Source organism: Grampus griseus (genome assembly GCF_964374135.1).
Source record: "Grampus griseus genome assembly, chromosome: X".
Classification (NCBI taxonomy): domain Eukaryota; kingdom Metazoa; phylum Chordata; class Mammalia; order Artiodactyla; family Delphinidae; genus Grampus; species Grampus griseus.
Window position 1 is genome coordinate 118,956,364 of NC_138999.1, and position 25,873 is coordinate 118,982,236.

The following is a 25,873-nucleotide window of genomic DNA, read 5'->3' on the forward strand; positions in this document are numbered from 1 at the left end:
ACCTGATAGATTTAATTAATATTTATAGGACATTCCATCCAAAAACAGCAGATTACACTTTCTTCTCAAGTGCACACGGAACATTCTCCAGGACAGATCACATCTTGGTCACAAATCAAGTCTTGGTAAATTTAAGGAAACTGAAATCATATCAAGTATCTTTTCTGACCACAACACTATGAGATTAGAAATCAATTACAGTGAAAAAAACGTAAAAAACACAAACACATGGAGGCTAAACAATACGTTACTAAATAACCAAGAGAGCACTGGAGAAATCAAAGAGGGAATCAAAAAATACCTAGAGACAAATGACAATGAAAACACGACGATCCAAAACTTATGGGATGCAGCAAAAGCAGTTCCAAGAGGGAAGTTTATAGCAGTAAGATCCTACCTCAAGAAACAAGAAAAATCTCAAATGAACAATCTAACCCTACACCTAAAGGGACTAGAGAAAGAAGAACAAACAAAACCCAAAGTTAGTAGAAGTAAAGAAATCATAAAGATCACAGCAGAAATAAATGAAATAGAAACAAAGAAAACAATAGCAAAGAGCAATAAAACTGAAAGTGGGTTCTTTGAGAAGATAAACAAAATTGATAAACCTTTAGCCAGACTCATCAAGAAAAAGAGGGAGAGGACTCAAGTCAATAAAATTAGAAATGAAAAAGGAGAAGTTACAGCAGACACTGCAGAAATACAAAGCATCATGAGAGACTACTACAAGCAGCTCTATGCCAATAAAATGGACAACCTGGAAGAAATGGACAAATTCTTAGAACGGCATAACCTTCCAAGACTGAAGCAGTGAGAAACAGAAAATACGAGCAGACCAATCACAAGTAATGAAATTGAAACTGTGATTAAACATCTTCCAACAAACAAAAGTCCAGGACCAGATGGCTTCACAGGTGAATTCTATCAAATATTTAGAGAAGAGCTAACACCCATCCTTCTCAAACTCTTCCAAAAAATTGAAGAGGAGGGAACACTCCCAAACTCATTCTATGAGGCCACCGTCACCCTGATACCAAAACCAGACAAAAATACTACAAAACAAGAAAATTACAGACCAATATCACTGATGAATACAGATGCAGAAATCCTCAACAAAATACTAGCAAACAGAATCCAACAACACATTAAAAGGATCATACATCATGAACAAGTGGGATTTATCCCAGGGATGCAAGGATTCTTCAGTACATGCAAACCAATCAGTGTGATACACCATATTAACAAACTGAAGAATAAAAACCATATGATCATCTCAACAGATGCAGAAAAAGCTTTTGAGAAAATTCAACACCCATTTATGATAAAAACTCTCCACCAAGTGGGCACAGAGGGAACCTACCTCAACATAATAAAGGCCATATATGACAAACACAGCAAACATCATTCTCAATGGTGAAAAACTGAAAGCATTTCCTCTAAGATCAGGAACAAGACAAGGATGTCCACTCTCGCCACTATTATTCAACATAGTTTTGGAAGTCCTAGCCACGGCAATCAGAGAAGAAAAAGAAAAAAAAGGAATACAAATTGGAAAAGAAGTAAAACTGTCACTGTTTGCAGATGACATGATACTATACATAGAGAATCCTAAAGATGCTACCAGAAAACTACTAGAGCTAATCAATGAATTTCATAAAGTTGCAGGATACAAAGTTGATACACAGAAATCTCTTGCATTCCTATACACTAAAAATGAAAGATCACAAAGAGAAATTAAGGAACCAATCCCATTCACCATTGCAACAAAAAGAATAAAATACTGAGGAGGAAACCTGCCTAAGGAGGTAAAAGACCTGTACTCAGAAAACTATAAGACACTGTTGAAAGAAATCAAAGACGACACAAACAGATGGAGAGACACATCATGTTCTTGGATTGGAAGGATCAACATTGTGAAAATGACTATACTACTCAAAGCAATCTACAGATCCAATGCAATCCCTATCAAATTACCAGTGGCATTTTCTACAGAACTGGAAGAAAAAATCTTAAAATTTGTATGGAGACACAAAAGACCCCAAACAGCCAAAGCAGTCTTGACGGAAAAAAACAGAGCTGGAGGAATCAGACTCCCTGACTTCAGACTCTACTACAAAGCTATAGTAATCAGGGCCTTCCCTGGTGGTGCAGTGGTTACGAATCTGCCTGTCAGTGCAGGGAACATGGGTTCGAGGCCTGGTCTGGGAAGATCCCACATGCCGCGGAGCAACTAAGCCCATCCACCCCAACTACTAAGCCTGCACTCTAGAGCCTGAGAGCCACAACTACTGAAGCCTGTGTGCCTAGAGCCTGTGCTCCACAATAAGAGAAGCCATCACAATGAGAAGCCTGTGCACCACAACAAAGAGTAGCCCCCGCTCACCACAACAGAGAAAGCCCGCACGCAGCAACGAAGGCCCAACACAGCCAAAAATAAAATAAAAAATAAAATAAATTAAATTAAATTTATATATAAAAAAAAGCTACAGTAATCAAGACAATATGGCACTGGCACAAAAACAGAAATAGAGATCAATGGAACAGGATAGAAAGCCCAGAGATAAACCCACGCACCTATGGTCAACTAATCTATGAAAAAGGAGGCAAGGATATACAATGGAGAAAAGACAGTCTCTTCAATAAGTGGTGCTGGGAAAACTGGACAGTTACATGTAAAAGAATGAAACTAGAACACTTCCTAACACCTTACACAAAAATAAACTCAAAATGGATTCAAGACCTAAATGTAAGACCGGACATTGTAAAACTATTAGAGGAAAACACAGGAAGAACACTCTTTGACGTAAATCACAGCAAGATCTTTTTTGATCCACCTCCTAGAGTAATGGAGATAATAATACAAATAAACAAATGGGACCTAATGAAACTTAAAACCTTTTGCACAGCAAAGGAAACTACAAACAAGACGAAAAGACAACCCTCAGAATGGGAGAAAATATTTCCAAATGAATCAACTGACAAAGGATTAATCTCCAAAATACATAAACAGCTCATGCAGCTCAATATTAAAAAAACAAACAACCCAACCAAACAATGGGCAGAAGACCTAAATAGACATTTCTCCAAAGAAGACATACAGATGGCCAAGAAGCACTTGAAAAGCTGCTCAACATCACTAATTATTAGAGAAATGCAAATCAAAACTATAATCAGGTACCACCTCATACCGGTTAGAATGGGCATCATCAGAAAACCTACAAACAACAAATGCTAGAGAGGGTGTGGAGAAAAGAGAACCCTCTTGCACTGTTGGTGGGAATGTAAATTGATACAGCCACTATGGAGAACAGTATGGAGGTTCCTTAAGAAACTAAAAATAGAATTACCATACAACCCAGCAATCCCAGTACTGGGCATATACCCAGAGAAAACCATAATTCAAAAAGACACATGCACCCCAATGTTCATTGCAGCTCTATTTACAATAATCAGGTCATGGAAGCAATGTAAATGCCCATCGACAGACAAATGGATAAAGAAGATGTGGTACGTATATACAATGGAGTATTACTCAGCCATAAAAAGGAACGAAATGAGTCATTTGTAGAGACATGGATGGACCTAGAGGCTGTCATACAGAGTGAAGTAAGTCAGAAAGAGAAAAACAAATATCATATATCAATGCATATATGTGGAATCTAGAGAAATGGTACGGATGGACCAGTTTGCAAGGCAGAAATAGAGACACAGATGCAGAGAACTAACGTATGGACACCAAGGGGGGAAAGTCGTGGTGGTGGTGGTGGGGGGTGGTGGTGGTGGTGGTATGAATTGGGAGAGTGGGATTGACATAAAAAATAAATTAAAATAAAATACAATAAAAAATAATTTAAAAAAAACCCTAACATTTCTGTGAAAACTATTATATGTATGTATTGCTGAATCACCTTGCTCTACACCAGAAACTAACACAACCTTGAAAATCAACTATACTTCAATAAAATAAATTTAAACAAAAAACAACAACAACAAAAAACAAACAAAAAAACTACATTACAAGAAATACCTAGGGAAACAAACCTGTTGTGAGAATCCACAGAAGAACTGGTACAAAAATTGTGGCAAAATGAAACAAAGGTTCTGGAAAAAAAAAAATGAAGAAAAGGGTTAATGCTTTTCACTTGATCAACTTTCTAAAGTAAAACAGGAAACTCTACTCCAGATAGTCTACAGGCAGTCCTAAGTCCTTCTAATGTCACAATGCAATAAACTTCTACTCCAGAGTTGTAAGGAAACAATTCAAAACAAATAATTACATACATATTAATACCAACTTTTGCCCTACCAAGGCAGAAGAGGACCTCACTTACTTTATGAGACCCTCTTGCTATTTTTGTAGGGAAGAAATGAGCTCATATAATATGAACACTTAATGGTACTGTACCTTAAACGCCAAGTGGGTTTGCAAAATCATCACAAAGTAGACTGACATAAAGCTGTAAGTCTATATTTAAAAGTCAGTTAATGCCAATAAGTAGTCAGGAAATTATAGTGTATATTGACACGAACAAGTATCAACTAATGCTTTACTGCCTTTGTTACTGCCTCATCAAACAATTAACTGTTATTATTGATCACCTACTATATGTAAAGATGACGCTGTGGGTGATACAAAAAACAAAACTTCTTACTTCTAAGGGATTTAACTGGGAGAACACTAAAAACAAACATACTAAAAAAATACAAGCTAAGAATTCATAAGGCAGAAAAAGCCACTAGGTAAGAAGATAAATACTAAAATTAACATCTTCAGGCAAAACCACCAGAACTAATATTTTCAAATGAGTGCTGTCCTTCAATATAGGCTGTGACTGTATTTCAGTGCTGCTGTCACTTGTTCATGGTGTCTCTGGATTTCTCTTAGGGCAGCACCTTCAATAGCTCTATATTTTTTTAAATAAATAAATTTATTTATTTTTGGCTGCGTTGGGTCTTCATTGCTCCGCACGGGCTTTCTCTAGATACGGTGAGCGGGGGCTACTCTTTGTTGCGGTCCATGGCCTTCTCATTGCAGTGGCTTCTCTTGTTGTGGAGCACGGGCTCTAGGGTGCGCAGGCTTCAGTAGTTGTGGCACGTGGGCTCAGTAGTTGTGGCACGTGGGCTCTGGAGCGCAGGCTCAGTAGTTGTGGCACACGGACTTAGCTGCTCCACGACATGTGGGATCTTCCCGGACCAGGGCTTGAACCCATGTCCCCTGCATTGCTAGGCAGATATTCTTTTTTTTTTTTTTAACATCTTTATTGGGGTATAATTGCTTTACAATGGTGTGTTAGTTTCTGCTTTATAACAAAGTGAATCAGCTATACATATACATATGTTCCCATATCTCTTCCCTCTTGTAGGCAGATATTCTTAACCACTGCACCAGCAGGGAAGTCCCCAATAGCCCTTTTTTTTTTTTTTTTTTTTTGCGGTACACGAGCCTCTCACTGTTGTGGCCTCTCCTGATGCGGAGCACAGGCTCCAGACGCACAGGCTCAGCGGCCATGGCTCACGCCCAATAGCCCATTTTTGAGCCATGTCAAAAAACCAGTCTCTTTCCTTCTCTCACACATTCTCACTTGGCTAATTTACCAGGCTGGGAGACTTGAGGCCGTTTTAAAAATCCAATGGATCCTTAAAGCATGAACAACTGCCGCAGCTGAGGATATTTAGGTAAATATATACTGCAGGCTCTGGAGGACATTTCTACAGAAAACTGCTACATGTATTTTGAATAAGTCCTACAGCACCAGAGTATCGGAGCTCCCAAGGTTAGCACCTGGAAGGGCAACACTCATTCGTATGTAACAGTTCTGGCAGAATGCAAAATACTGTCTGTAGCCTTTCTAGAGTCATAATTTATGTACATAAAAGAAGTGTTCTGAGGTTGGAAGAGGCAGTGCTTGGTGTGGATTATGGGGGTGTTTTGTGGGAAGGGGAGGTCTGACCCTCCCATTAGAATAACAGTTCCATGAAAACAGGGACTTTGCCTGTCTTATTCCATTATGAATTCTCAAGCGCCTGAAACGATGCTTGGCACATGGTAACACATTCAAACATATTTGTTGACTGAATGAATAAAGAAGTTAGACTTTGAACTAGGTGTTACAGATGAATAGGATACGGTGATAGCAGGAACCAAGGTAAGGCCATATGTATTTTAAACATATAAGGTAGGGCAGGGTCAGACTGTGGAGTGCCTTAAAAGCCAGACTAACTCTTAAGACAATGGAGAGTGGAGTTTCTGGAGGACAAGTTGAAAAGTGGTATTTTCTAAACATTAACCTGGCTGAATTATGCAAGGAGGAGCGAATGGAGAAATAGAAAGCAGGAAGACCTGTCACTGCAGTACTCCAGGGGCGGGCAACAATTTGAAGATGCAATGGCAAGATAAGAGGAAGGCAGCCAAAGACGGTCAAAGGTATCAGAAATCATCTTGGGACAAAAGGCAGCACTTAAAAAGGAATATTGCTAAGTCAGTAACTAAGATGATAATGGGCATAGAGATCCTAATGAAGACAGAGGGCATCTACATAAATAATCCTCTAAATTGGGAACCAGGATATGTAAATTACTGACCACTGGTAAATATTAGCTATTTTAATGCTTGTTTTGTTCTTCTTAACAGAGTATTCCTTCCATCTGGTGGCAGTTGCTTGAATTGCAGGCCAAAATCTTAAAGAGGGAAACCAAGCTTCTGGAATAGGATCAGATTGCTAGGCAGATCTGTATGGCAAATCTTCACAGGCTCTCCTACTAAGGGGAGGTAAGAGAGAATAACCATCCATCCCCACGTGGGGCTGTTAAGTTACTGAGTCCAAGGCCCCACAAACCTTAACTATATAAATAACATAACCACACTGAAATGGTGGAAAAGGAAAAAAAAAGTAACTTTGGAAACAGTGTTTTGACTACATTCTCTAAGACTAAAGGCAAAAACAAGTGCTCACAAATATATTTCTCAAGTTAGATTTGTTTCTCACAGGAGTATGAGTAGCAATTCTGGAACTACTTTAAGTGTACTTGAGGACTTAGCAAATAAATAAACACTATGAGGATGAGAACCAGGTTTCTCACCACTGAAGAAAGGAGTTACTAAATGGAAAAGGGAAAGGTTACAATGAACCTTGCGCTGCCGGATTTAATCAAAGGTATCTGTATAAACTGAGTTCAAGTATTGAGTTTATACAGATACCTTTAATTTCAGCCCAACAACTTCAGCTCAGTAGCGATGAGCACGACTAGCACCCAGATCTTGATTTCTAAATACCATTTGCGAATAATGGAAAGGAATAAGTGATCCTTGCAGAAAAGTCTGAATGCATCTTGCCATTGAATTGCAAGAAAAATACAAGAGGAGCCTAGAACATCATGTGGTACCAGAAAATAAACAAGACTTCAAAAAAGGTTAGGGCCGGGGGAGGGGGAAGGGGTGAGGAGGGAGGAACGGAGAGTTGCTACTCAATGGGTATACAGTTTTAGTTGTGCAAGACGAGTAAGTACTAGAGATCTGTTGTACTTAACAATACTGTACCATATACTTAATAATCTGTTAAGTGCATAGAGCTCATGTTAAGGGTTATCACAATAAAATAAAAATTTAAAAATGATGGGGACATGGTGAAAGGAAACAGGCACCAAATCTGTGACAATTTGAGTAACAGAATGAACAATGATAGTAATGAATTTCAACATAGAATAAAATATCTACTTTAACAGGAGAATGCTCTTTTCAAGTGAAACTACACAGAGCAAAAATGAGGGGTCTTGAGACCCTCAGAACACCATCTGAACCAGCTTATCAAAGTTGACATTATCATGAGACATACTGACAACATGTGCCTCCGGATATGATGCATTCAGCAGGTTGCAATAGCGCTTCTGTGGTAATTGTGCCCAAATGCAAAACCTGAGTCTAATGATAGGCAAACATTAGACAAACCCAAATTGAGGGACATTCTACAAACTAACTGGCCAGCACTCTTCAAACATGTTAAGATCATTAGGACAAAAAAGACAGGAACTATTCTAGGTTAAAGAAGACTAAGGAGATCATGATCCTTAAACGCAAGCATGAGCCTGAAATGGACCACAAAAAGAAAATCTGTGGGACCATTAGCAAAATTCCAGTACAGTATATAGACTAGTTAATAATGTGCCAATTAACATCAATTTACTGATCTTGGTAACTATGTTGTGTGTTATCTAAGGTGTTAACAGTTGGCAAAGCTGGGCAAAGAGTATATGAGATTTCACTAATTTTGCAACTTTTAAAAAGTATGAAATTATCTCAAAACAAAAAGTGAAAAAAACTTTAAAAAACTATATAGAATAGAACATAGGACAGGAGATCAAGTTCTGGTACATGTCTAAAACAGGCAAACCTAATGCGTATGTTGCATAAATTATATCTAAATTTATGTGCTATACGCCATATACGTTACTATATATCACAGAGTAATGTAAATCAGATTAGTCGTTGTTTGGTGCAGGGGTGGAGAAGACTGGAAAGGAGCACAAGTAAACTTTCTGGGGTGATAGAAATCGTCTATATTTGGTTCGGGTGGTAGCCACATGGATGCATACATTTGTCAAAATTGAACTGTAAACATTTAATGGGTACATTGTACTGTATTTAAACTATACTTTAAGAAAGTTGACTTAAAAATTTTCATCTCAAATCTCTTGCATTAAAAGGAATTTCTGGTTTCTGATTCGTTAAATAGACTGCCTCTGTTTTGCTGACCACAAATTTCAGTACTAAGACAGTAAAAGAAACATGAAAAAAGAAGGAAAAGATACCTACAACCAAGCTGAGCCAATGCTGGGTTAAATAGTCATAAGTTAAATCACAAGTATTTCATCACATACCTTATAGAAGAAATACTGTACAAGGTGTGCTATTCTCACATAATATAGGTGTCCGTGAGCCAACAGCAGTTTCTTTAAATGTTTAAACTTTGGGACAGAATAATCACTATTTCTGGCTGCTTGGCGACCTTCTTTGCCTTTGATACCTAAAAAAAGAAAAATCTCTATAGGGTGAGTATTTTTATAGAATAAGTAACCACCTGACTTGTTACTTTCGTATTTTTTACTTGCTTACATGTATAGTTCAGTTGAATAGTGTAGATTTGCTTTCTTAAGCAAAAAGTGCTTTCAACAGTGACAGTGAGACTTACCAATAAAAAGTAAAATTATGTTTAATTGACAATTACCTATTTATAACAAAACATAAAATAATTAATAGAATCATTATTTTAATCGTTATAAGGCAAAAATTATCCTGAGGAAATAGTTAAATCTGAAAATTATTTTAAAGGTACTTATTTAGTAAGTGATTAATCATGCATGGCACCAGACTAGATGCCATACTAAAGCAACTCAGAGACCTGGGGATTATGGTCTAAGAGCTCAAAACTGAAGAGTTATAATGAGATGGTTAAGTCCTTATATTGAATGATACTGAGTAGTGGTTGGCAAACACTTGCTCCGGTCCAAAATGTTCATAAGGCAGTTGGTTCACACCAAAGATCCTTGAAATTTGGTCCTGTCCAAAACGTCAAGACATTTGGACTATAAGACAGCTGGTCCATGCCAAAAGGTCTTTGAAATCTGGTCCGGTCCAAAATGTCCACGAGCATGTTTGGTCCATGCCAAATGGTTTTGGACAGGACCAAATTTCAAGGACCTTCTGCATGGACCAAATGTGCTATGGACGTTTTAGACAAGACCAAATGTCCTGCAAGGCTGAGTAGCAGTCCTAGTACTCCATGAGCTCAAGCAGCTTTAGGCCATTTCCACAGTCAATAACCAATGAGTTGAACTAGAGTTCCACACTAAGTAGGGTTACTTGCAAATGGAAAGAATTTGGGAATCCAAACTGTGGTACAATAATCCCCAAGATACTATTTCCATTATTTCTCGCCCACCAAAAAACCACTTGCTGGGGTGTTAGGATTGCCTCCCAGCAGCCTGACAGGGGAAGAAAGGGTGCAGGTTTTAGAGAAGCTGTTGTTGCATGCCGACATGTAAATTCACCACTACAGCCCAAACCGCCATGCAGAGATATTGCCATGTGGAGAATCAGCCAGCCAATTATCGTCTCTCAGTCCCAAACAGTTACAGATCTCAAAAGATATAGTGCAGCAACATAAGCAGGCGATCTGGCCAGGGGCGAAAAATCAATAAAATTTCATGCATGCTGTCAAAAGTGAGAGCTAAATGATCAACTGCATGGCTAGTAGGTTTGGGAAATTCACTTTACTTGGCTAATATAATAATATCCTCCAACTTTGTATTGCTACATTCCCACCATGGGTAGGACTTTGGCATGGACATATTCCACGATCCGATGAGGACCTTCTTTTGATAAACAATGATCATTCCCAAATTCGGATTCAAGATGAGCAACCAAAACAATCTCTAGAATAATAAGACCACTCTACCTAAAAGCAATACTGATACCTTACAGCTGCCATCTCATTAGATGTTTCTTACCTATGCCCACATGGGATTCCAAGATCATACTAACATCATTGGCACCATCACCTATCGACAGTGTTATTGGGCTGCCTTTTAAATTCTTCACCATTCTCACAATCTAAACATTAAATACAAAAGAGGTATAGAAAAGGTCAAAGCAGAATGTGAGATTGTACTACATTGTGGGTATTTGCCTCATTCACACTTGTAAATGGAGGCCTTCAAACAGAAAGGTAGCTTGTGCATATAAGTACAACCAGTCTTGAATTCTCAGGGGCAGAAGAACACAGCTTTTCAAAATGTAATACCGGCGCCCACTTGTTTCTGGTTTTGCGAATGTATGAACTGTCAAAAACCATGCCTCATACCTATATTAGAGGTCAGCACGCTTCCCTCTTTTGTCATTGCTTCCTGTGTCCTTTCAGATCACGTATTGAATGAGAGAAAGTGGAGACCAGAGAGCCTATTTGGGGAGACATGCATGGGGCTACCAGGACAAAAGTGGGCAGTGAGAGGACAATGTTTTTGGTTACCGCTCCCTCTCTCCTCCCTGCTGACACTCCCACCTCCCCTCGGTGCATGCCAACCCTTATTTCCATCTAGCTGCCGACTAAACTTTACTAAATCACCCAGTGCCCAATATGATATGATATGATCTCTCATACAGGTAGCTGCATTTCAAAAGGGGGCGCCTTAAGGTGATGAGCTTTGCATAAAGATGCCCGAGATATGTGTATAAAGGCTGTCATTATTCCCTGAGTGTCTCTTAAAGATGTGTCGATGGCACAGTGCAGCTCAATGCTGTGTTCATGGTAAGTACTGAATAAAAGAAATGTTCTCCTGGCAGAGTTACTTGTGGGAAGAGTATTGGGTAAGCCGCTGTCCTCCCACCGTATGTTTTAGATAATGACTGCTTTATGTGTCAACCCTCAAAACCCCTTGGAATCTAGCAGCTTTTAAAAAGCTTATGTAATTCAGTAGTTAAATAATGCCTTGCAAAAATTTTGTACCCACAATGGCTTTCACCAGGTAACATAAATAAAATCCATTTTCAGATAACTGATTAAAAAAATTTATACGAGGCAAAACCATCCTGCAGTCTTTTCTTTAAACAAAATTCAGTCAGGTTTTAGTTGTATAAAACAACATAACCCAAAACCCCTACATCCAATCCATTTGACACAAAAATGATGTTACTATGAAATGCCGGCTTTCTCCCAATCCTTCACCTCAACTTGGTTCTTTTTAAAAACTTTATAAGAGTGTCAGAAATAATCTGTAAGTGAGTCATCCACAAAAGTAAACTTGTGTTTAATGGGCTACAATACTGGTTAAACTAATTGCACTTGTTATACTGTATGCAGTAATGATTTAAACTACAAGGAAGAAAAATGCAGCCAGGGAAGGCAATAAAATTATCAAGGGTGACAGCTTCTGCATGAAAACATAGATTTAAAAAGATGAAAGCTTGTCCTTGTGGAAAGATAAAAGGATATATTGTCATGGACCATAAAACCATGAAAGATCTAGGTAGATAAACATGGGAGTTTTTTTTTTACTGAGTCCCAGGTCACCTGGATTAAGAACTTCTCTTCAATCTCTAGATAGCTTCACAAAAAAGAAATCAATTTACCAAAAACTATTTATTGATCAACTATAACTACATGCAATACAATGTGCAAAAGCAAAGTGCAAATATCCAGAAAGGATATACCGCTTGGTTTCATACCTCAAGAAGCATATAATGGGGAATGGATACAATAATATCAGATAATCAGATTAACGATACAAGATAACAACACACAATACCTATGCAAGGGAATATATAACACTGTCATCTAAGTTGTCCACATAAGAAGGCCCGTGATGTCAGAGAAGGGAGAGGACACTACATGCCAGAATGATCAGAAATGATTTTATAGAAGGAAGGGTGGTTTGATCTAAATCATAAAAGACTGGTAAGATGTGCATGGATGGGGAAAAGGGGGTTGGAGCAGTATCCCACGGAAAGGGAAGAGCATAGCATGTTCTAAGGCACACAGCCAGTTAAGTACAGTATATGCTTAGAAAACAGATCTGGTTTGACCAGACCAATGAGTTTTTGTACAGGGGACATGGATAGGTATATATGGGGCCACATCAACAGGGAGCAATATTATGAAAGTGGCAACAGGGTGCAGGAGAAATGGGAAGAAAAGGCCAGACTGCAGGCAAAGAGAGAAGTTAGTCCACATGGAGTTCAATGAGCTGTTTAAGTCCTGGACCTGGAAAGTAATGGAAAGAAAGACATGGAAAAGACAGTGTACTAGAAAATGGACAGAATTTGGTGACTGAGACCACACGGAAGGGTAAAGCATGGGGGACGTCAAGGTTTTGAATCTAAAGACCTAGAAGTATAGTGAGCTCAGTAATAGATGTAAAGGGACTTCCCTGGTGGCGCAGTGGTTAAGAATCTGCCTGCCAATGCAGGGTACAAGGGTTCGAGCCCTGGTCTGGGAAGATCCCACATGCTGTGGAGCAGCTAAGCCCGTGCTACACAGCTACTGAGCCTGTGCTCCAGAGCCCACAAGCCACAACTACTGAGCCCGTGGACCTAGAGCCTGTGCTCCGCAACAAGAGAAGCCACCGCAATGAGAAGCCCGCGTGCAGCAATGGAGACCCAACGCAGCCAAAAAAAAAAAGACAAGGAAAATGACAATTTGGGCTCTAGAGAAGGCTGAGCTGAGGTGACAATGACACACCCAAGAACATGTGCTCAGTAAGCAACTGGAGAAGTAAAGTAGAACTCCAAAGATTGGGATTGGAGAAGTGACTTGAAAATCACCTATGTGGGGACTTCCCTGGTGGTCCAGTGGTAAAGAATCCGCCTTCCAATGCAGGGGACGTGGTTTGATCCCTGGTCAGGGAACTAAGATCCCATATGCCGCGGGGCAATTAAGCCCGCACGCCACAATTACTGAGCTCGCACGCCTCAACAAGAGAGAGAAAACCCGCACGCCGCAAGGAAAGATCCTGCATGCCTCAACGAAGATCCCGTGTGCAGCAACTAAGACCCAATGCAGCCCCCCAAAAATCAATCAATCAATCAAATAAATATATAAAAATGAAAATCACCTATGTGGCCATGACAGATGAGTAGGTGATATCCTGGAAGAGGTGATGATAGTGAGGGAAATAAAACAGACTAAGGACTGAACCACAGGGGGCTCCATAGTCTGGGTGAGAGAAGCAGCACAGTGTTAGGAATTCAGATACTGTCCTGGGCAGTGGAGAAGTTAGAACCCAGGTGAGCAATTTGAGCAGCAGACAATGAATATGGGAGGAAAAAAAAGGGAAAGAGGTATTGCCTTTGACTAAAGGGACAGATTTCTATGTATACTGTTCTGATAGGATCTGCTTCCCCAGCTGGGGCTAACCAAGGCTCTTATGGTTGACAAAAAGAAGAGCACCTGATTGTGATGGAAATTGAAAGTGAGAAGAAGGCAGACAATGCCCTAAATTAGGATGGGCTGTGTGCTTGCGCATGCGTGCATGCATGTGCGAGGTAGGGGGCAGGGTGTGTGAAGGAGAAGGCAAAGACACAGCGCCATCTGCTAGGTCTAGAGCAAGCAGCTGAGGGACGGGAAGAAGCAAGACCAACACATATAAAAGAATACAGTGTACGCAGAAGTGAAAAGGTGTGTACCTGAGATTCTAAGGTTCCCGAGACTCAGTGAGTACAAGGAAGCAAGGTGAAGTAGATCAATGCGAGCAAGAGGAGCTGGAAAAGACAAGACACCCGAGGTTGCCCCTGCATTGGGTTTTATTAGGAGTAAAACTTTTGTTAGGCCAAGAGGAATTCAGACGGAATTCCAGATGAGGAAATTATATGAGGGAAGCTTTAGAAGTTGGTGTGAGCATGGCACGTGGAAGGGACACAAAGGGGGAACAACCAACAGGAGTGGATGATTCTCGCTGGACGTGAGAGTGGTGGTGGACACAAAATATGTACGGACACATTGAAAGGGTCGACAGGGGTGGCCCCGAGTACCATATTGAGTCATCTGCCCTTCATCCTAAGGGACTAGGAAACTACTGAAAGGTTCTGAGAGAGAATATATGATGGGGGAAGTACTGTTTTAACAAGATTAATTTGGGAGTATGGGGAAAGAGATGGAATGGGGAAGGGTGAAAGCAAGGAGACTAATGAGAAGATTAAATCAAATAGCCTGTGTGTAAAGTCCTAAGGTCTTGCTTGCACTAAGATGGAGATAAAAGGTTTAACAAGGTGGCACCACAATGAGAGCTATGACAAAAGGTAGGATCAGTAGGACATGGTGACTATATATGGAGTGAGTGAGAAGAAAAGGATCAAAGGCAGTTTGGAGACTTAGGGAGCCAAAGAAAAATGTCACTGGTAACAGGAATAATAAAGATAAGGGATAAAACAAACTGGCCTGAAGGAGAAAATTATAATATCTGTCTTGGATACTAGAATTTAATGTTACAGTGGGGAATCCATATAGAGCCGTCTAGCAGGCAGCTAGAAATATGAGACTTAACAAAAAGGAAAAGTCAGGACGAGAGATATATCATCAATGGAAGTCATAGAAATGGATGTGCTTATCCAGAGAGATAGGATGTAAGTGAAGAGCCGAGGGAAGACATAGCCCCCCCAAAAAACTGACAATTAGGGAGAAGACACAGGATGAAACAAAATAGAAAGACACTAGGTTGCCAAGAAGGGAAAAAAAAAAGGACCGTGGACCATCACAGAAACCAAGGGAGGAGAGTTTAAAGGAGGACATAATTGGCAGTGTCAACTGCAGTGGAGAAATGAGGAGAAAACGAAAGACAACACAACGGGTTCAGCAAGGAGGTCACTGCTCTCCTCCAGGAGATGCAGCAGAGTAAGGTGAGAAGAAAGAATGCATGGGGCTAATGGAATAGTGGAGCCAGGAGCAGTGGGATGAAGGCAGCAGGCACCAAGCACTCATTAGAGAAGTCTGCAAGGTGAGGAATTAGACAGCCAGCTTGAGGAGACAAAAAGGTGAAGCACAGGTTTAATTCAAATCGGTGGGAAGACTTCTGAGTTGGACCACGTAGAGGAAGAATCCAGGGAAAATATAATAAGGTACTCAGGGCTCTTTGAAGAAAATTAAAAGTGAACATTTGCACATATGCGTACAGAAGTACCCAGAATGGAACATTAACTAACATTCAGTTACCTGGGCTTTCTGTAACGGTGCCATCCGACAGCAGAGCACTGCAGTGCACTTCATACAAATTTGTAGGAAAATGCTTTTGTAATTGTTAGAACCAGAGTCTTGACTAGAATTTAATATGAGAGACAACGTGGAGCCATCAATGATTAATCCATATTCCTGATGTTCTGTCCATGCTCTGAAAAAGAAAAACAATGCTATATTTGAAGCTACTATACATTGCTATTTAGGAACTTTAAAAAACCACTCAGAGGAGGGTTATCATCAATCTGGTTCCTGGACGTGTAAATTCTAAAGAAGCAACCGACCCTATTAATGACACAACAGAGACTTTCTATCACATCTTTGAGACTCAAGCTGCCCATATAGATGGCACTAAGTTCTAAATATAAAAATAATGGACTTCTAGCAGCCAGTCTCCATATAAGAAACTCAAGGTGAATTTTGGAAATTACAGTTCCATCAAACTCTGATATGAAGACAAATCATCAGTCAATCTGAAAACTGCTTAACAATGCAGGGAAAAGACAAAATGGCTTTGGGGTATACAAATCACAGAAGATATTCTTAATATCTTTGCCCGAATGATAAAACCTATCCATAGACCTGGCTTCTCAAATATGATGGACTACTAAAAAGACATAGTGTTCATTAAAGAATAGCATACAATAATGATATATGTTCCTTAAATAAGTATCATTTTATACTAGACTAGTGGTTTTCAACCATAGCCTTCCCATGAGAGTCATCTGGGCAGCTTGAAAAAAAGCCCATGTCTTAGGTTTACCCACAGACAAATTAAATCAGGGTATCTTGGGCAGGGCTTGGTTACATATAGGCATGTTTTAAAAGACTCCATAGGTGATTCTCCTGTATAGCCAGGATGAAGTAGTATTAGTTGCCAGGAAAGACAAATATAACAGGTGCTGGACTTCCCTGGTGGCTCAGTGGTTAGGAATCCGCCTGCCAATGCAGGGGACACGGGTTCAAGCCCTGGTCCGGGAAGATTCCACATGCCGTGGAGCAACTAAGCCCGTGTGCTGCAACTACTGAGCCCGCACGCCTAGAGCCCTGCTCTGCAACAAGAGGAGCCACCGCAATGAGAAGCCCGCACACCGCAACCAAGAGTAGCCCCGTTCACAACTAGAGAAAGCCTGCAAGCAGCAACAAAGACCCAACGCAGCCAAAAATAAAATATAAATAAATTTATTAAAAAAAGTATATATATATAACAGGTGCCAAGTATTTAAGAAAAACATATGGGGGAAAACTTACAATTGAGAAAATTCTACCAATTAACATTTTAATTTTTTTTTTTTTTTTGCAATTAACAAAAAAAACACCGATTAATCAATTTCTGCTCAGGAAATCTTGGGTGCCATTTGAGAACCGCTGCAGTAGATGTATTAAACATAGCAGGATCTCATCGTTATACAATAGATTCATTTGTCTGATTTTATGCTCCTCAAAGCTTAATGTTTAAAGGAATCTTGTTAAAATTCCTGGGAATCTTGTTAAAGTACACATTCTGATTCAGTAGTTTTGGGGTGGGATATGAGATTTTGCATTTCTAACAAGCTTCTGGTGATAATGGAGCTGCTGTTCTATGGACTATGAATAGTGAGAGCCTAATATGCCTCTTCCTTCCTTCCTTTCATATTCTGCTTCATGATATTATGAGCATGTTTTATTCACTAATTAGAGATATCAATCATGCATTCTCCTTTGCTCCCCTATTCACAGAGCTGACAATGAGCAGAAAACAGTAGCTCAATAATCAATCAAGTAATATTTGGTCTCTAACTAGGCCATATAGAAGAATGGAAAGGATTATTAACTAATCTTTCTTTGGAGAATAGAAAATCTCCTTGGGGTAACAGAAGCACACATGAGAGAATATACCCAACCAAACATGATACTAAATGGTTAATATGTGAAAAGAATGGATACATGTATATGTATAACTGAATCACTTTGTTGTACACCTGAAACTAACACAACATTGTTAATCAACTATACTCCAATATAAAGTAAAAATGTTTTTAGAAAGGTTAATATCCAGTGATTGGGACAATAAATACACACCAGGAAAGGACAATGGTTTCTTTGTGAGGTATGACATCTGAAATGGAACTTAAAAGACAGGACAGAAAGAGGTGAAGAAAAGAGGGAATGTATGTGTGGTGCACTAAGAAAATAAACTGAAAAGGTCACCTGGGGCCTTTGGTACGACCTGATTCTGTGGTTAATAGAGATCCACTAAAGGTTTCTGAGCAGGGCTGTGACATGGGCAGTACTTTATACCTAAGGACCACTCATCTGGCAGAGGGGCTTACGTGCTCTGAGGCACGAGTTACTAGGAATCTGATGGGGAGCACCAGTGGAGAGAGTGGGGACATGGGTAAGGCTTGGTGGCTGATTTGAAGTGGAAGGGACAAAGGAGCAGAAGCTGGCAAAAGGGATCCTGTGTCTGATGCTTGTGTAACTTGGGGAAAGAGTGTACCCAACTCCAGATGAGTCAGGAAGAGGGAATGTTGAGATGGTGAGTTCAGTTTTCTATAAGCCCTGGCTTTTACAAAAGTGCCCAAGGGCTCCCAAATGGTGCTATGGACTGAATTGTGTCCCCCCTGAAGTCCCATGTTGAAGCCCTAACCCTCAATGTGATGATATTTGGAAATGGGGCCTTTGGGAGATAAGTTTAGATGAAGTCATGAGAGTGGGGCCCTTATGATGGGATGATGGGATTAATATCCTTATAAAAAGAGGAAGAGACACCAGAGCTTCCTCTCTCTCTGCCAAGTAAGGACACAGCAAGAGGGCAGCATTCTGCAAGCCAGGAAGGGGGACCTCACCAGAACTCGGCCATGTTGGCACCCTGATCCCATACTTCCGGTCTCCAGAAATGTGAGAAATAAGTTTCTATTGTTTAAGCCACCTGGTCTCTTGTATTTCGTTATGGTAGCCCGAGCAGACTAAGATAAATGCAAGTAAAACACATGTAATCTGGACTGCCTTTATAAGTACCATTTGGTTAAAGGAAGGAAACATTTATCATAGGCAATTAATAAAAACCTGTTTACTCTCACTGATGTCCAAGTAACAGAAGAACAACAGCTGTTTTAAAATTGGCCATAGCCTCATGAATGTGGGCTATTCATTTTTAAAGTCTGTTTAAACACTAGTGATGAGGACACAGATAGAGCATAGTTGTTAAAAGCATGGGCTCTGGAATTGGGTAGACTTGCTCTACACCTTATTAGCTGTGTTATCTCGAATAAATCACTTCATCTCTCTGAGCCTTAGTTTCCCTATTTCTAACAAGAAGAAAATAAGATTGTGTTACTGGGTTGCTGTGAAGGTTAAATGAGAATAATTTAAAGTGCTTAATGTTGTTCCTGGAACAAAGAGGGCACTTAAGAAATGTGAAATAATATTATCTACGGGTCTTTGGATTTACTGCAGACACATCCTGTGGCATTCCAGAAGAGGAAACTGATTTGCTTACGGCCAAGGTAAATTCCAGTAATGGGTTTAGACAAAGCTAGGCCTTGGTCAATGTCAAGTATAGGAAAATGTAACTCTGGGTATTGAATTATTGTGGATCAGTGGCTTTCCTTGAGAACCTTAGATTCTACAGGTTCTTCCTAAGCAGCTTGTTGAAAGCAGTCGAGTGGCCATGCTATCAAGTATTTGGTCTCCTTTGGAGCACTGGGGCATGAAAATTCACACAGAAAATGCCTCCAGGACTTCGACCTGCATGGAAACTGTTTTAGAGACTGATTTTATTACATTCAATTTAAGAGACCATGAAAAGGAATATTTTTTCTTAACATGGACCAGGACAGAGTACCAATGATAAGTACCCAGACCCTAAGTATTTAGAAAATGAACCACTTTTCTAAAGCATGAGGAGGGCAGGGTTTTCTTTTAAATGAAAGAAGAGGTGGAAAGTGCCAAATAATCTCAAATGGGCCATTAGCCAAGTCCTCAGGAAAGGTTCCAACTTACAAGGATAAAGCACCTGCAAACAAAGACTGATAAATTACAGAAAACGGAGCCTTCTGCATAAGCAGCTGTGATTTACATCTGTACCAATGTCTAAATATAACGAATTGATGTACTTTCTTACTTTTTAAGGCTTCTAGTACTTTTAGGAAATTCATGCAGCAACTTTTTACGATATTCAATCAACAACTCATGTAATCGATCTTCTTTCCGTTCGCTTTCTTGGATGGTTTTGGTGGTCAGCTCCAAGAGCTCGGTGCTGGTTTGAAAAAGGCGGCAGGCATAGCAGGTAGATTTGGCTGTCTCCATCTTGTCCCCAGTAAGCACCCAGACTTTCAGACCTGCTGCGTGCAGGGCTTCAATGGTCTCAGCGGCTTGATCTTGTAGCCTGGAAACACAAAGGAAACATTGTTATCTTTGAAAATTCCTGACACAGATTCTACAAGAAGGCTTGTTAAAGAGAATGTCCTTATAATTCATAGCAATTCTGGAGTCCTGACATGTTTTAACAGTTGTTTTTCTTATATATCCTCTACCATTTCTAAGCATACTCTTTCTGGCATAGTTTTACTTATTAAAGTACATTTCAAACAATGAGGTTTGGAAAGTTTATGTTTTCTATCTCACTATACAAATACTTAACATGGTTCAAAACAGAAAGGGCCAGACACAGTCTAATGAGATATTGAAGAAAGTTAGCGAATCCCCATCCCTGAGGAGCTGGAAGTTTAGGAAAGCCAACCATTCTGAAGGAGATTTTAAGCATTATTCGGAAAGGCAAGGGTAGAAGAAGAGTGATACTTTGCATTCCTTTTGGTCAGAGAATAACAATGAAATTAGACTAAATGAATTCTATTAGAACTTTAATACCTTCCAATGAATATATGTTTATAACTTCATGTTTGGGTTAAGCCTCACAATTTGCATTCATAGCTTCTAGAAAACTCCTAAAATAGAATCTAAAACGTATTTTTTCAAGCAGATCAATTCTGGAGCCCTATAATCATGTCTGGCAGAGCTCAGCCTGTATGGTTAGGGCAAATTATTTTAAAGTATGCAAAAATATGCTCTAGTCTGTTAAACCAGGTTAGAATGAGCTCTCATGTTGTTTGCTCAACCTTGAATTTCCCTTCTGCTCATCTGTCTTTCAAAATTGTACCCATTCTACCAAGCACCAACTCAAATGGTGCCTCTAGCACAAAGCTTCCTACGCACAGTAAGACTACTTCATAAATACCTGCATAAATGAAGGGTGGCTTAGTAAGTACTCAAAACGCCTTAGAGATGACAGATTCCTTCTTCTAAGTCACAAATGTTTAACTTAAAAATTATTCCCACAAACAGTTCAAAATCTCATGTACAGACAAAGCTGAATCATGGATTTCAAAACTTGAGAATGAATTACCAATCTGGACAGATACCACCCTAAATGACTGGTCATTAAAATAACAAGAATATCATTTTCTAGTTACTTGTCTTCCACTGCAGTGGCTCCAATTAAATTCATGTTTGTCTCAATCTCATCAAAAACCTTTTCCATTTTTTCTTCTCTGTCTTGTAAGGCCATTTTTGCCTCTACGAGCTGTCTGTTAATTCTTTCATAATCATCTGGAGCAATTTCTTTGAAGGCTACACAAAGTGTCCGATACCCATCCTAGAAGCAAGGTAGGAGATCTCTAGTTATCCAAATAATGAATAAAAACAAACAAACAAAACACACTCTTTAAATACTCTTGCTTTACCACACAAAAGAGAAATTGTGACTAATTTCCTTTTTAGTTAAAAAAGGGGAAAAAAAAGAAAGAACAGATTGCATTGCGTTAACATTCAATTAGGTTCGGAATAACAAAATAATAGCTCTTGGGGTTAAGAAAAAAAACAAACAAAAAGCAGAACATAAAACAAAGGTTCTTGAAAAGTCTTCAAAGGGTGCAAATTCTGAACAGAAACTTGCTCCAGGATGTTTTATATTAAAATAAGGAAAATAATATTACAAAATCCCCAAATATAAAAATAGGCCATAAAAATAAGCTAAAATTCATTTCAATAGTCCTTTAAATAGCAATCCATAAACGTAGTCATCTCTAGCATTTCTCTATCTACTGGGGGGAGGGGGTGTAGGCTCACCATTGCGTTACGTTCCACATGGACTTTAGTTAACTCAATTTCATGATTTTGCACCCTGGGGAAAACTGCTGAGTCGGCTCCTTTACAAAAGAGAAGTATGTCTCCTAAAATAAAGAATCAGAGTACTTGACTTACTTAGAATTAGGATTTTAATAATACATAACTATTAAGGTGGCCTCTCCCACCCAGCAGCTGTGTATCCTGAGCCTGCCTTGGAATGTTCATCCAAATGGAAGCAGCCATCTTGACCTTCACTCTGTCAGGACAACATTCACCACCTCTTGGGACCAACAGACATAATTAATATCTCAGAGTTTACAACATGCACCTCTGTTAAAAGAAACTTCCTTCAAGTGAATCACAGAAGACGGTGCTTGTGTCAAGGAGCTGCATCTGAATTCTCTTTGAGGATGTTGTCAACCATGGTCTAAAGTTCACATGTGGCATCTACAGATGTCAAGGACCAAACTCAAGCTCAAACACGATAAAATCATTTTGAAAGACTATACACATTAGCTTTTAAAACAGTAGCTTGAAGGTTTTCACCGGAAACTGGAGAATAGCTCTGTAGAATGCTAGTACAAGTACAGCTTTATACCAGTCCATGCGCCCAGGAAAGTAGACAGTACCATTAAGAAGGACACTCTGGGGCTTCCCTGGTGGCACAGTGGTTGAGAGTCTGCCTGCCGATGCAGGGGACGCGGGTTCGTGCCCCAGTCCGGGAAGATTCCACATGCCGCGGAGCGGCTGGTCCCGTGAGCCATGGCCGCTGAGCCTGCGCGCCCGGAGCCTGTGCTCCGCAATGGGAGAGGCCACAACAGTGAGAGGCCCGCGTACCGCAAAAAAAAAAAAAAAAAAAGGACACTCTGACCTTATAAGGCAAAGTGCTAAGTTCAAAAAGTTAAAAAAGGGTAACTCTGAGGTCAAGGCCCTTGATAGACCACTTCCTCAGACATCTTACCATCTGCAGTAGAACGTGGACGTGCATGTATACAGGTAAGAACAGCAAGTATTCCAAATGTTAGGTGTTTTTAAAAAAATTTTCTCTCACATAGCCACAATGTGTTTAAAAGTCATAAAACAAATTCCACATTCACATATAATGAAATCAGCATCGTGACTTTGCAGTCACACCACAAAGTATGAATAAGGTAGGATATATTCCCTGAAGGGTCTGTCTAAATCTTCCCCTTCTCATACTAAGACATTTTCAACAGATTTAATACTAAAAAGTAAATTACTAGAAAATAAATCAAGGATATTTTGGAAAACCACCTGGAGACAGACAGACAGACAGACACAGACACAGACACAGACACACACACACACACACACACACACAGAGGAATATGAGAGCCCACAAACGAAGCAGGAATGGTACCCATGGGTCTTGCTGAATCTGAGCAGAAGGCATCCCAGTCACCATGGCTCCTCCCAAGAACATGGGGGAACCCTGAAATGATGGTACTGTTTCCCCTGCAAAGGGCAAGCTTCTTTACTGTGTTAAACAAACAGCCCAGGGTGCTAGAGTAAAATCACATGCCCTTTCCCAGCAGTCAGGCCCTTAGTCATCTCTAGCTTACCTGTTTCCAGGAAGTGTAAAGCAGTGGGGAATTAGGAAGGTCAGAGAGGGATAACCAGCACTCTCTACACTCATAGATTCTACAGCTAGTAATCTCAAACCATCCAGTTGTAGTGGGCTGCTGCAGGTAGGCATTGGTGGTGATTCGTTAGTACCCTGAACTGTGAAAAAGTCATCCTTTCAGTTCCTGTCTGGACATCCAAGACTGAGGGGTAGAGTTCATTTTCCAAGAAAATGCATATATTGTCATACCAGGGGTTCTGCCAGTGACAATTTGACAAACTGAACGTGTGCTTGTATAAATACATTAAGGCTTATACAAAAGCTTTGCACGACTTTCGGTAATCATACACTACTACGTTAAATGCTTTTCTCTCTTGAAGTAGTTGATCAACATACAAACCTACAAATGGAAAAAGTCAAGTTTTAAAAATGCATACCTGATTGAGTTTTCACAACCACACTCATACGACGGCGGACAGAATCGAAGTTTAAAGTGTGAAGAAGTTCATACCTTTAATAGAAAAAAAAAAAGAGAAAAGTGAAATACCTAGACCAAGATAAAACACAACAGAAACATCTTAAGTTAACAGAGCTCTCCTCTTTGGATAAGGGTTGCTAGTTGTGGGCGCAACGGGTGCCTTCCATTGTGTCTTTGGAATTTCTCTGTGCTTAGAACATGCTGTCAGAGGATACCAGTGTTGGTTAAGGGTTATCTATATCTTCTCATTATATAACTTAAAATAGTAAGGAGAGACTGACTGCATAGGAATGAGGAACAAAGAGCTGTCCTGCGAAGCTATATCTGGGGAGGGTCTAGAAATAGTCTCACCCTGCCAAGTATTTTAATCATCTACGGAGTGCCTACTATGTGTCAGGCACAGTGATTGACGCTGGAGAAGAGACACACATCTTCCCTTAAGGCGCTTACCAAATGATAAGGGAGACAGAGGGTAATGAGATGACTACCCCCTAGTCTTGCAAATACTGTAACAAAGGAACACACAGGGGAGATGTGGGAGCACAGACAGAAGGCATCTGAAGGAAGGCTTCCTGGAAGAGGTGGTGCCTGAGCTGTGTTTTGCAGGAGTGACACGATGAAGAAAGGATATCATGGCACTCTGAGTACAGAGAAGAGCATGTGCAAAGGCACAGCAACATGAGAGCACGTGGCCCATGAGGGGACTTACAGTAGTTCATTTAAGGCTTGAGATCTAGTTGATAGGGGAGTAGCAAGAGAGGTAGGCAGGGGCTGGGACCTGAGAACATTGTGGGCCATTTCAGAGATTTGGGATTTCATCCTAAGGGCAATAGGAATCCACTGAAGGGTATAAACAGTGGATTGACATGATCAGATTTGTGTGTAAATGGCTAAGCTATTCACCAGATGAAAGGATGAAGAAGAAAGTTTCTAAGACTTATTAGAAAAAAATGTGAGGAAATAATTTCTTGAAAATAAATAACTTGTATACAAGTATTTACTACAAAGCTTCTCTTTGATGGGAGTGAGCGGGTCATTGGTTTTGGGATGTGTATGTATAAGACATCTACTTGTAGCACAGTATCTCATTTGTTGTTGGCCACATGGGGGCATTGTTGTGAACCGGCTAGAATCTGGACTTTGACAATGACCTGGGGCTCCTGGCAGTCAGGCCAAAGAGCCTTCTTCTGGTTCCTCTGGCTCTTGAACACTCCTTCCCAAAGGGGCATATTCCCTAAGCACATCTACACGTGTTACATGTTTCTGAGATGGGTCTCACGAGATGCTAGGGGTCAGACAATTACATTTCAAGTTCATATAAAGAATTCAAATTAATCACAGGGGCTAATTAAAATCCGTTATTAAGCCAAGGTGGTTTTGTTTGTTGGGGTCTCTGTAGTGAAAAAAAAAAAAAAAAAGAAATGTGGAGCTATGGCTGCATCAGAGTACTTGCCCTGAGGCTCACACCCAAGCATCTAGAACAAGAGAAAGCTTCTGACTCCAAAGCTGCCATGTCTGGCAGGGCTTGCAATCCCAGAATGATTGGTTGGGCTCTGGACAGCAGAAGGTTTCATGCCTGTTCACTGATTTTTCTTGCAGTATGTGTTGGAGACCTGAAATGGCATCTAAAATTCAGAGAAGTCCAGGCAGACGCTCATTCAGGCTACTGGACCCATATGTGAACAAAATTGGAATCATTTACACCTCAAATGCTAGTTTCTGCCATTCTATGAAAAATGTCTTCTCCTACTCCAACTACATTTACATAAAGCTCTGAACTGGGAGAGCAGAGTCCTACATTTATAGATGTAATCAGTTCCCTCTGCTGCCCTTCCTAAATCCATCTAAGGTGGACTGTGGGGTTAAGAAGTGACAATCATCAAACATACAGCGCTACTTACTCTTCTATTTCTTTTCTTTGGTTCTCTACTCTCATATGACCATTCCGCATTCCTACAAACGTGAACCCATACCTGCGAAACACAA

The 25,873-nt window shown here is 40.0% G+C and overlaps 1 protein-coding gene across 5 annotated transcripts in view; it reads right to left on the minus strand.

Moving 5' to 3' along the window:
- The window catches only part of ATP11C (ATPase phospholipid transporting 11C (ATP11C blood group)), a 182,496-nt gene that overhangs the window by 32,066 nt on the left and 124,557 nt on the right, over positions 1 to 25,873 (minus strand). For all 5 annotated transcript variants that reach the window (XR_014298532.1, XM_082681817.1, XM_082681816.1 and 2 more), the window contains 9 exons: positions 25,789 to 25,860; positions 23,847 to 23,920; positions 21,825 to 21,928; positions 21,170 to 21,351; positions 19,822 to 20,085; positions 15,696 to 15,870; positions 10,504 to 10,606; positions 8,875 to 9,020; positions 4,042 to 4,101 (listed from right to left, as the gene is read on the minus strand). Coding sequence is in view for 4 of the 5 variants with exons in the window: in XM_082681817.1 (XP_082537943.1) it covers positions 4,042 to 4,101; positions 8,875 to 9,020; positions 10,504 to 10,606; positions 15,696 to 15,870; positions 19,822 to 20,085; positions 21,170 to 21,351; positions 21,825 to 21,928; positions 23,847 to 23,920; positions 25,789 to 25,860 (1,180 nt within the window). In the remaining variant the exon portion in view is untranslated. The remainder of the gene's footprint in view (positions 1 to 4,041; positions 4,102 to 8,874; positions 9,021 to 10,503; positions 10,607 to 15,695; positions 15,871 to 19,821; positions 20,086 to 21,169; positions 21,352 to 21,824; positions 21,929 to 23,846; positions 23,921 to 25,788; positions 25,861 to 25,873) is intronic.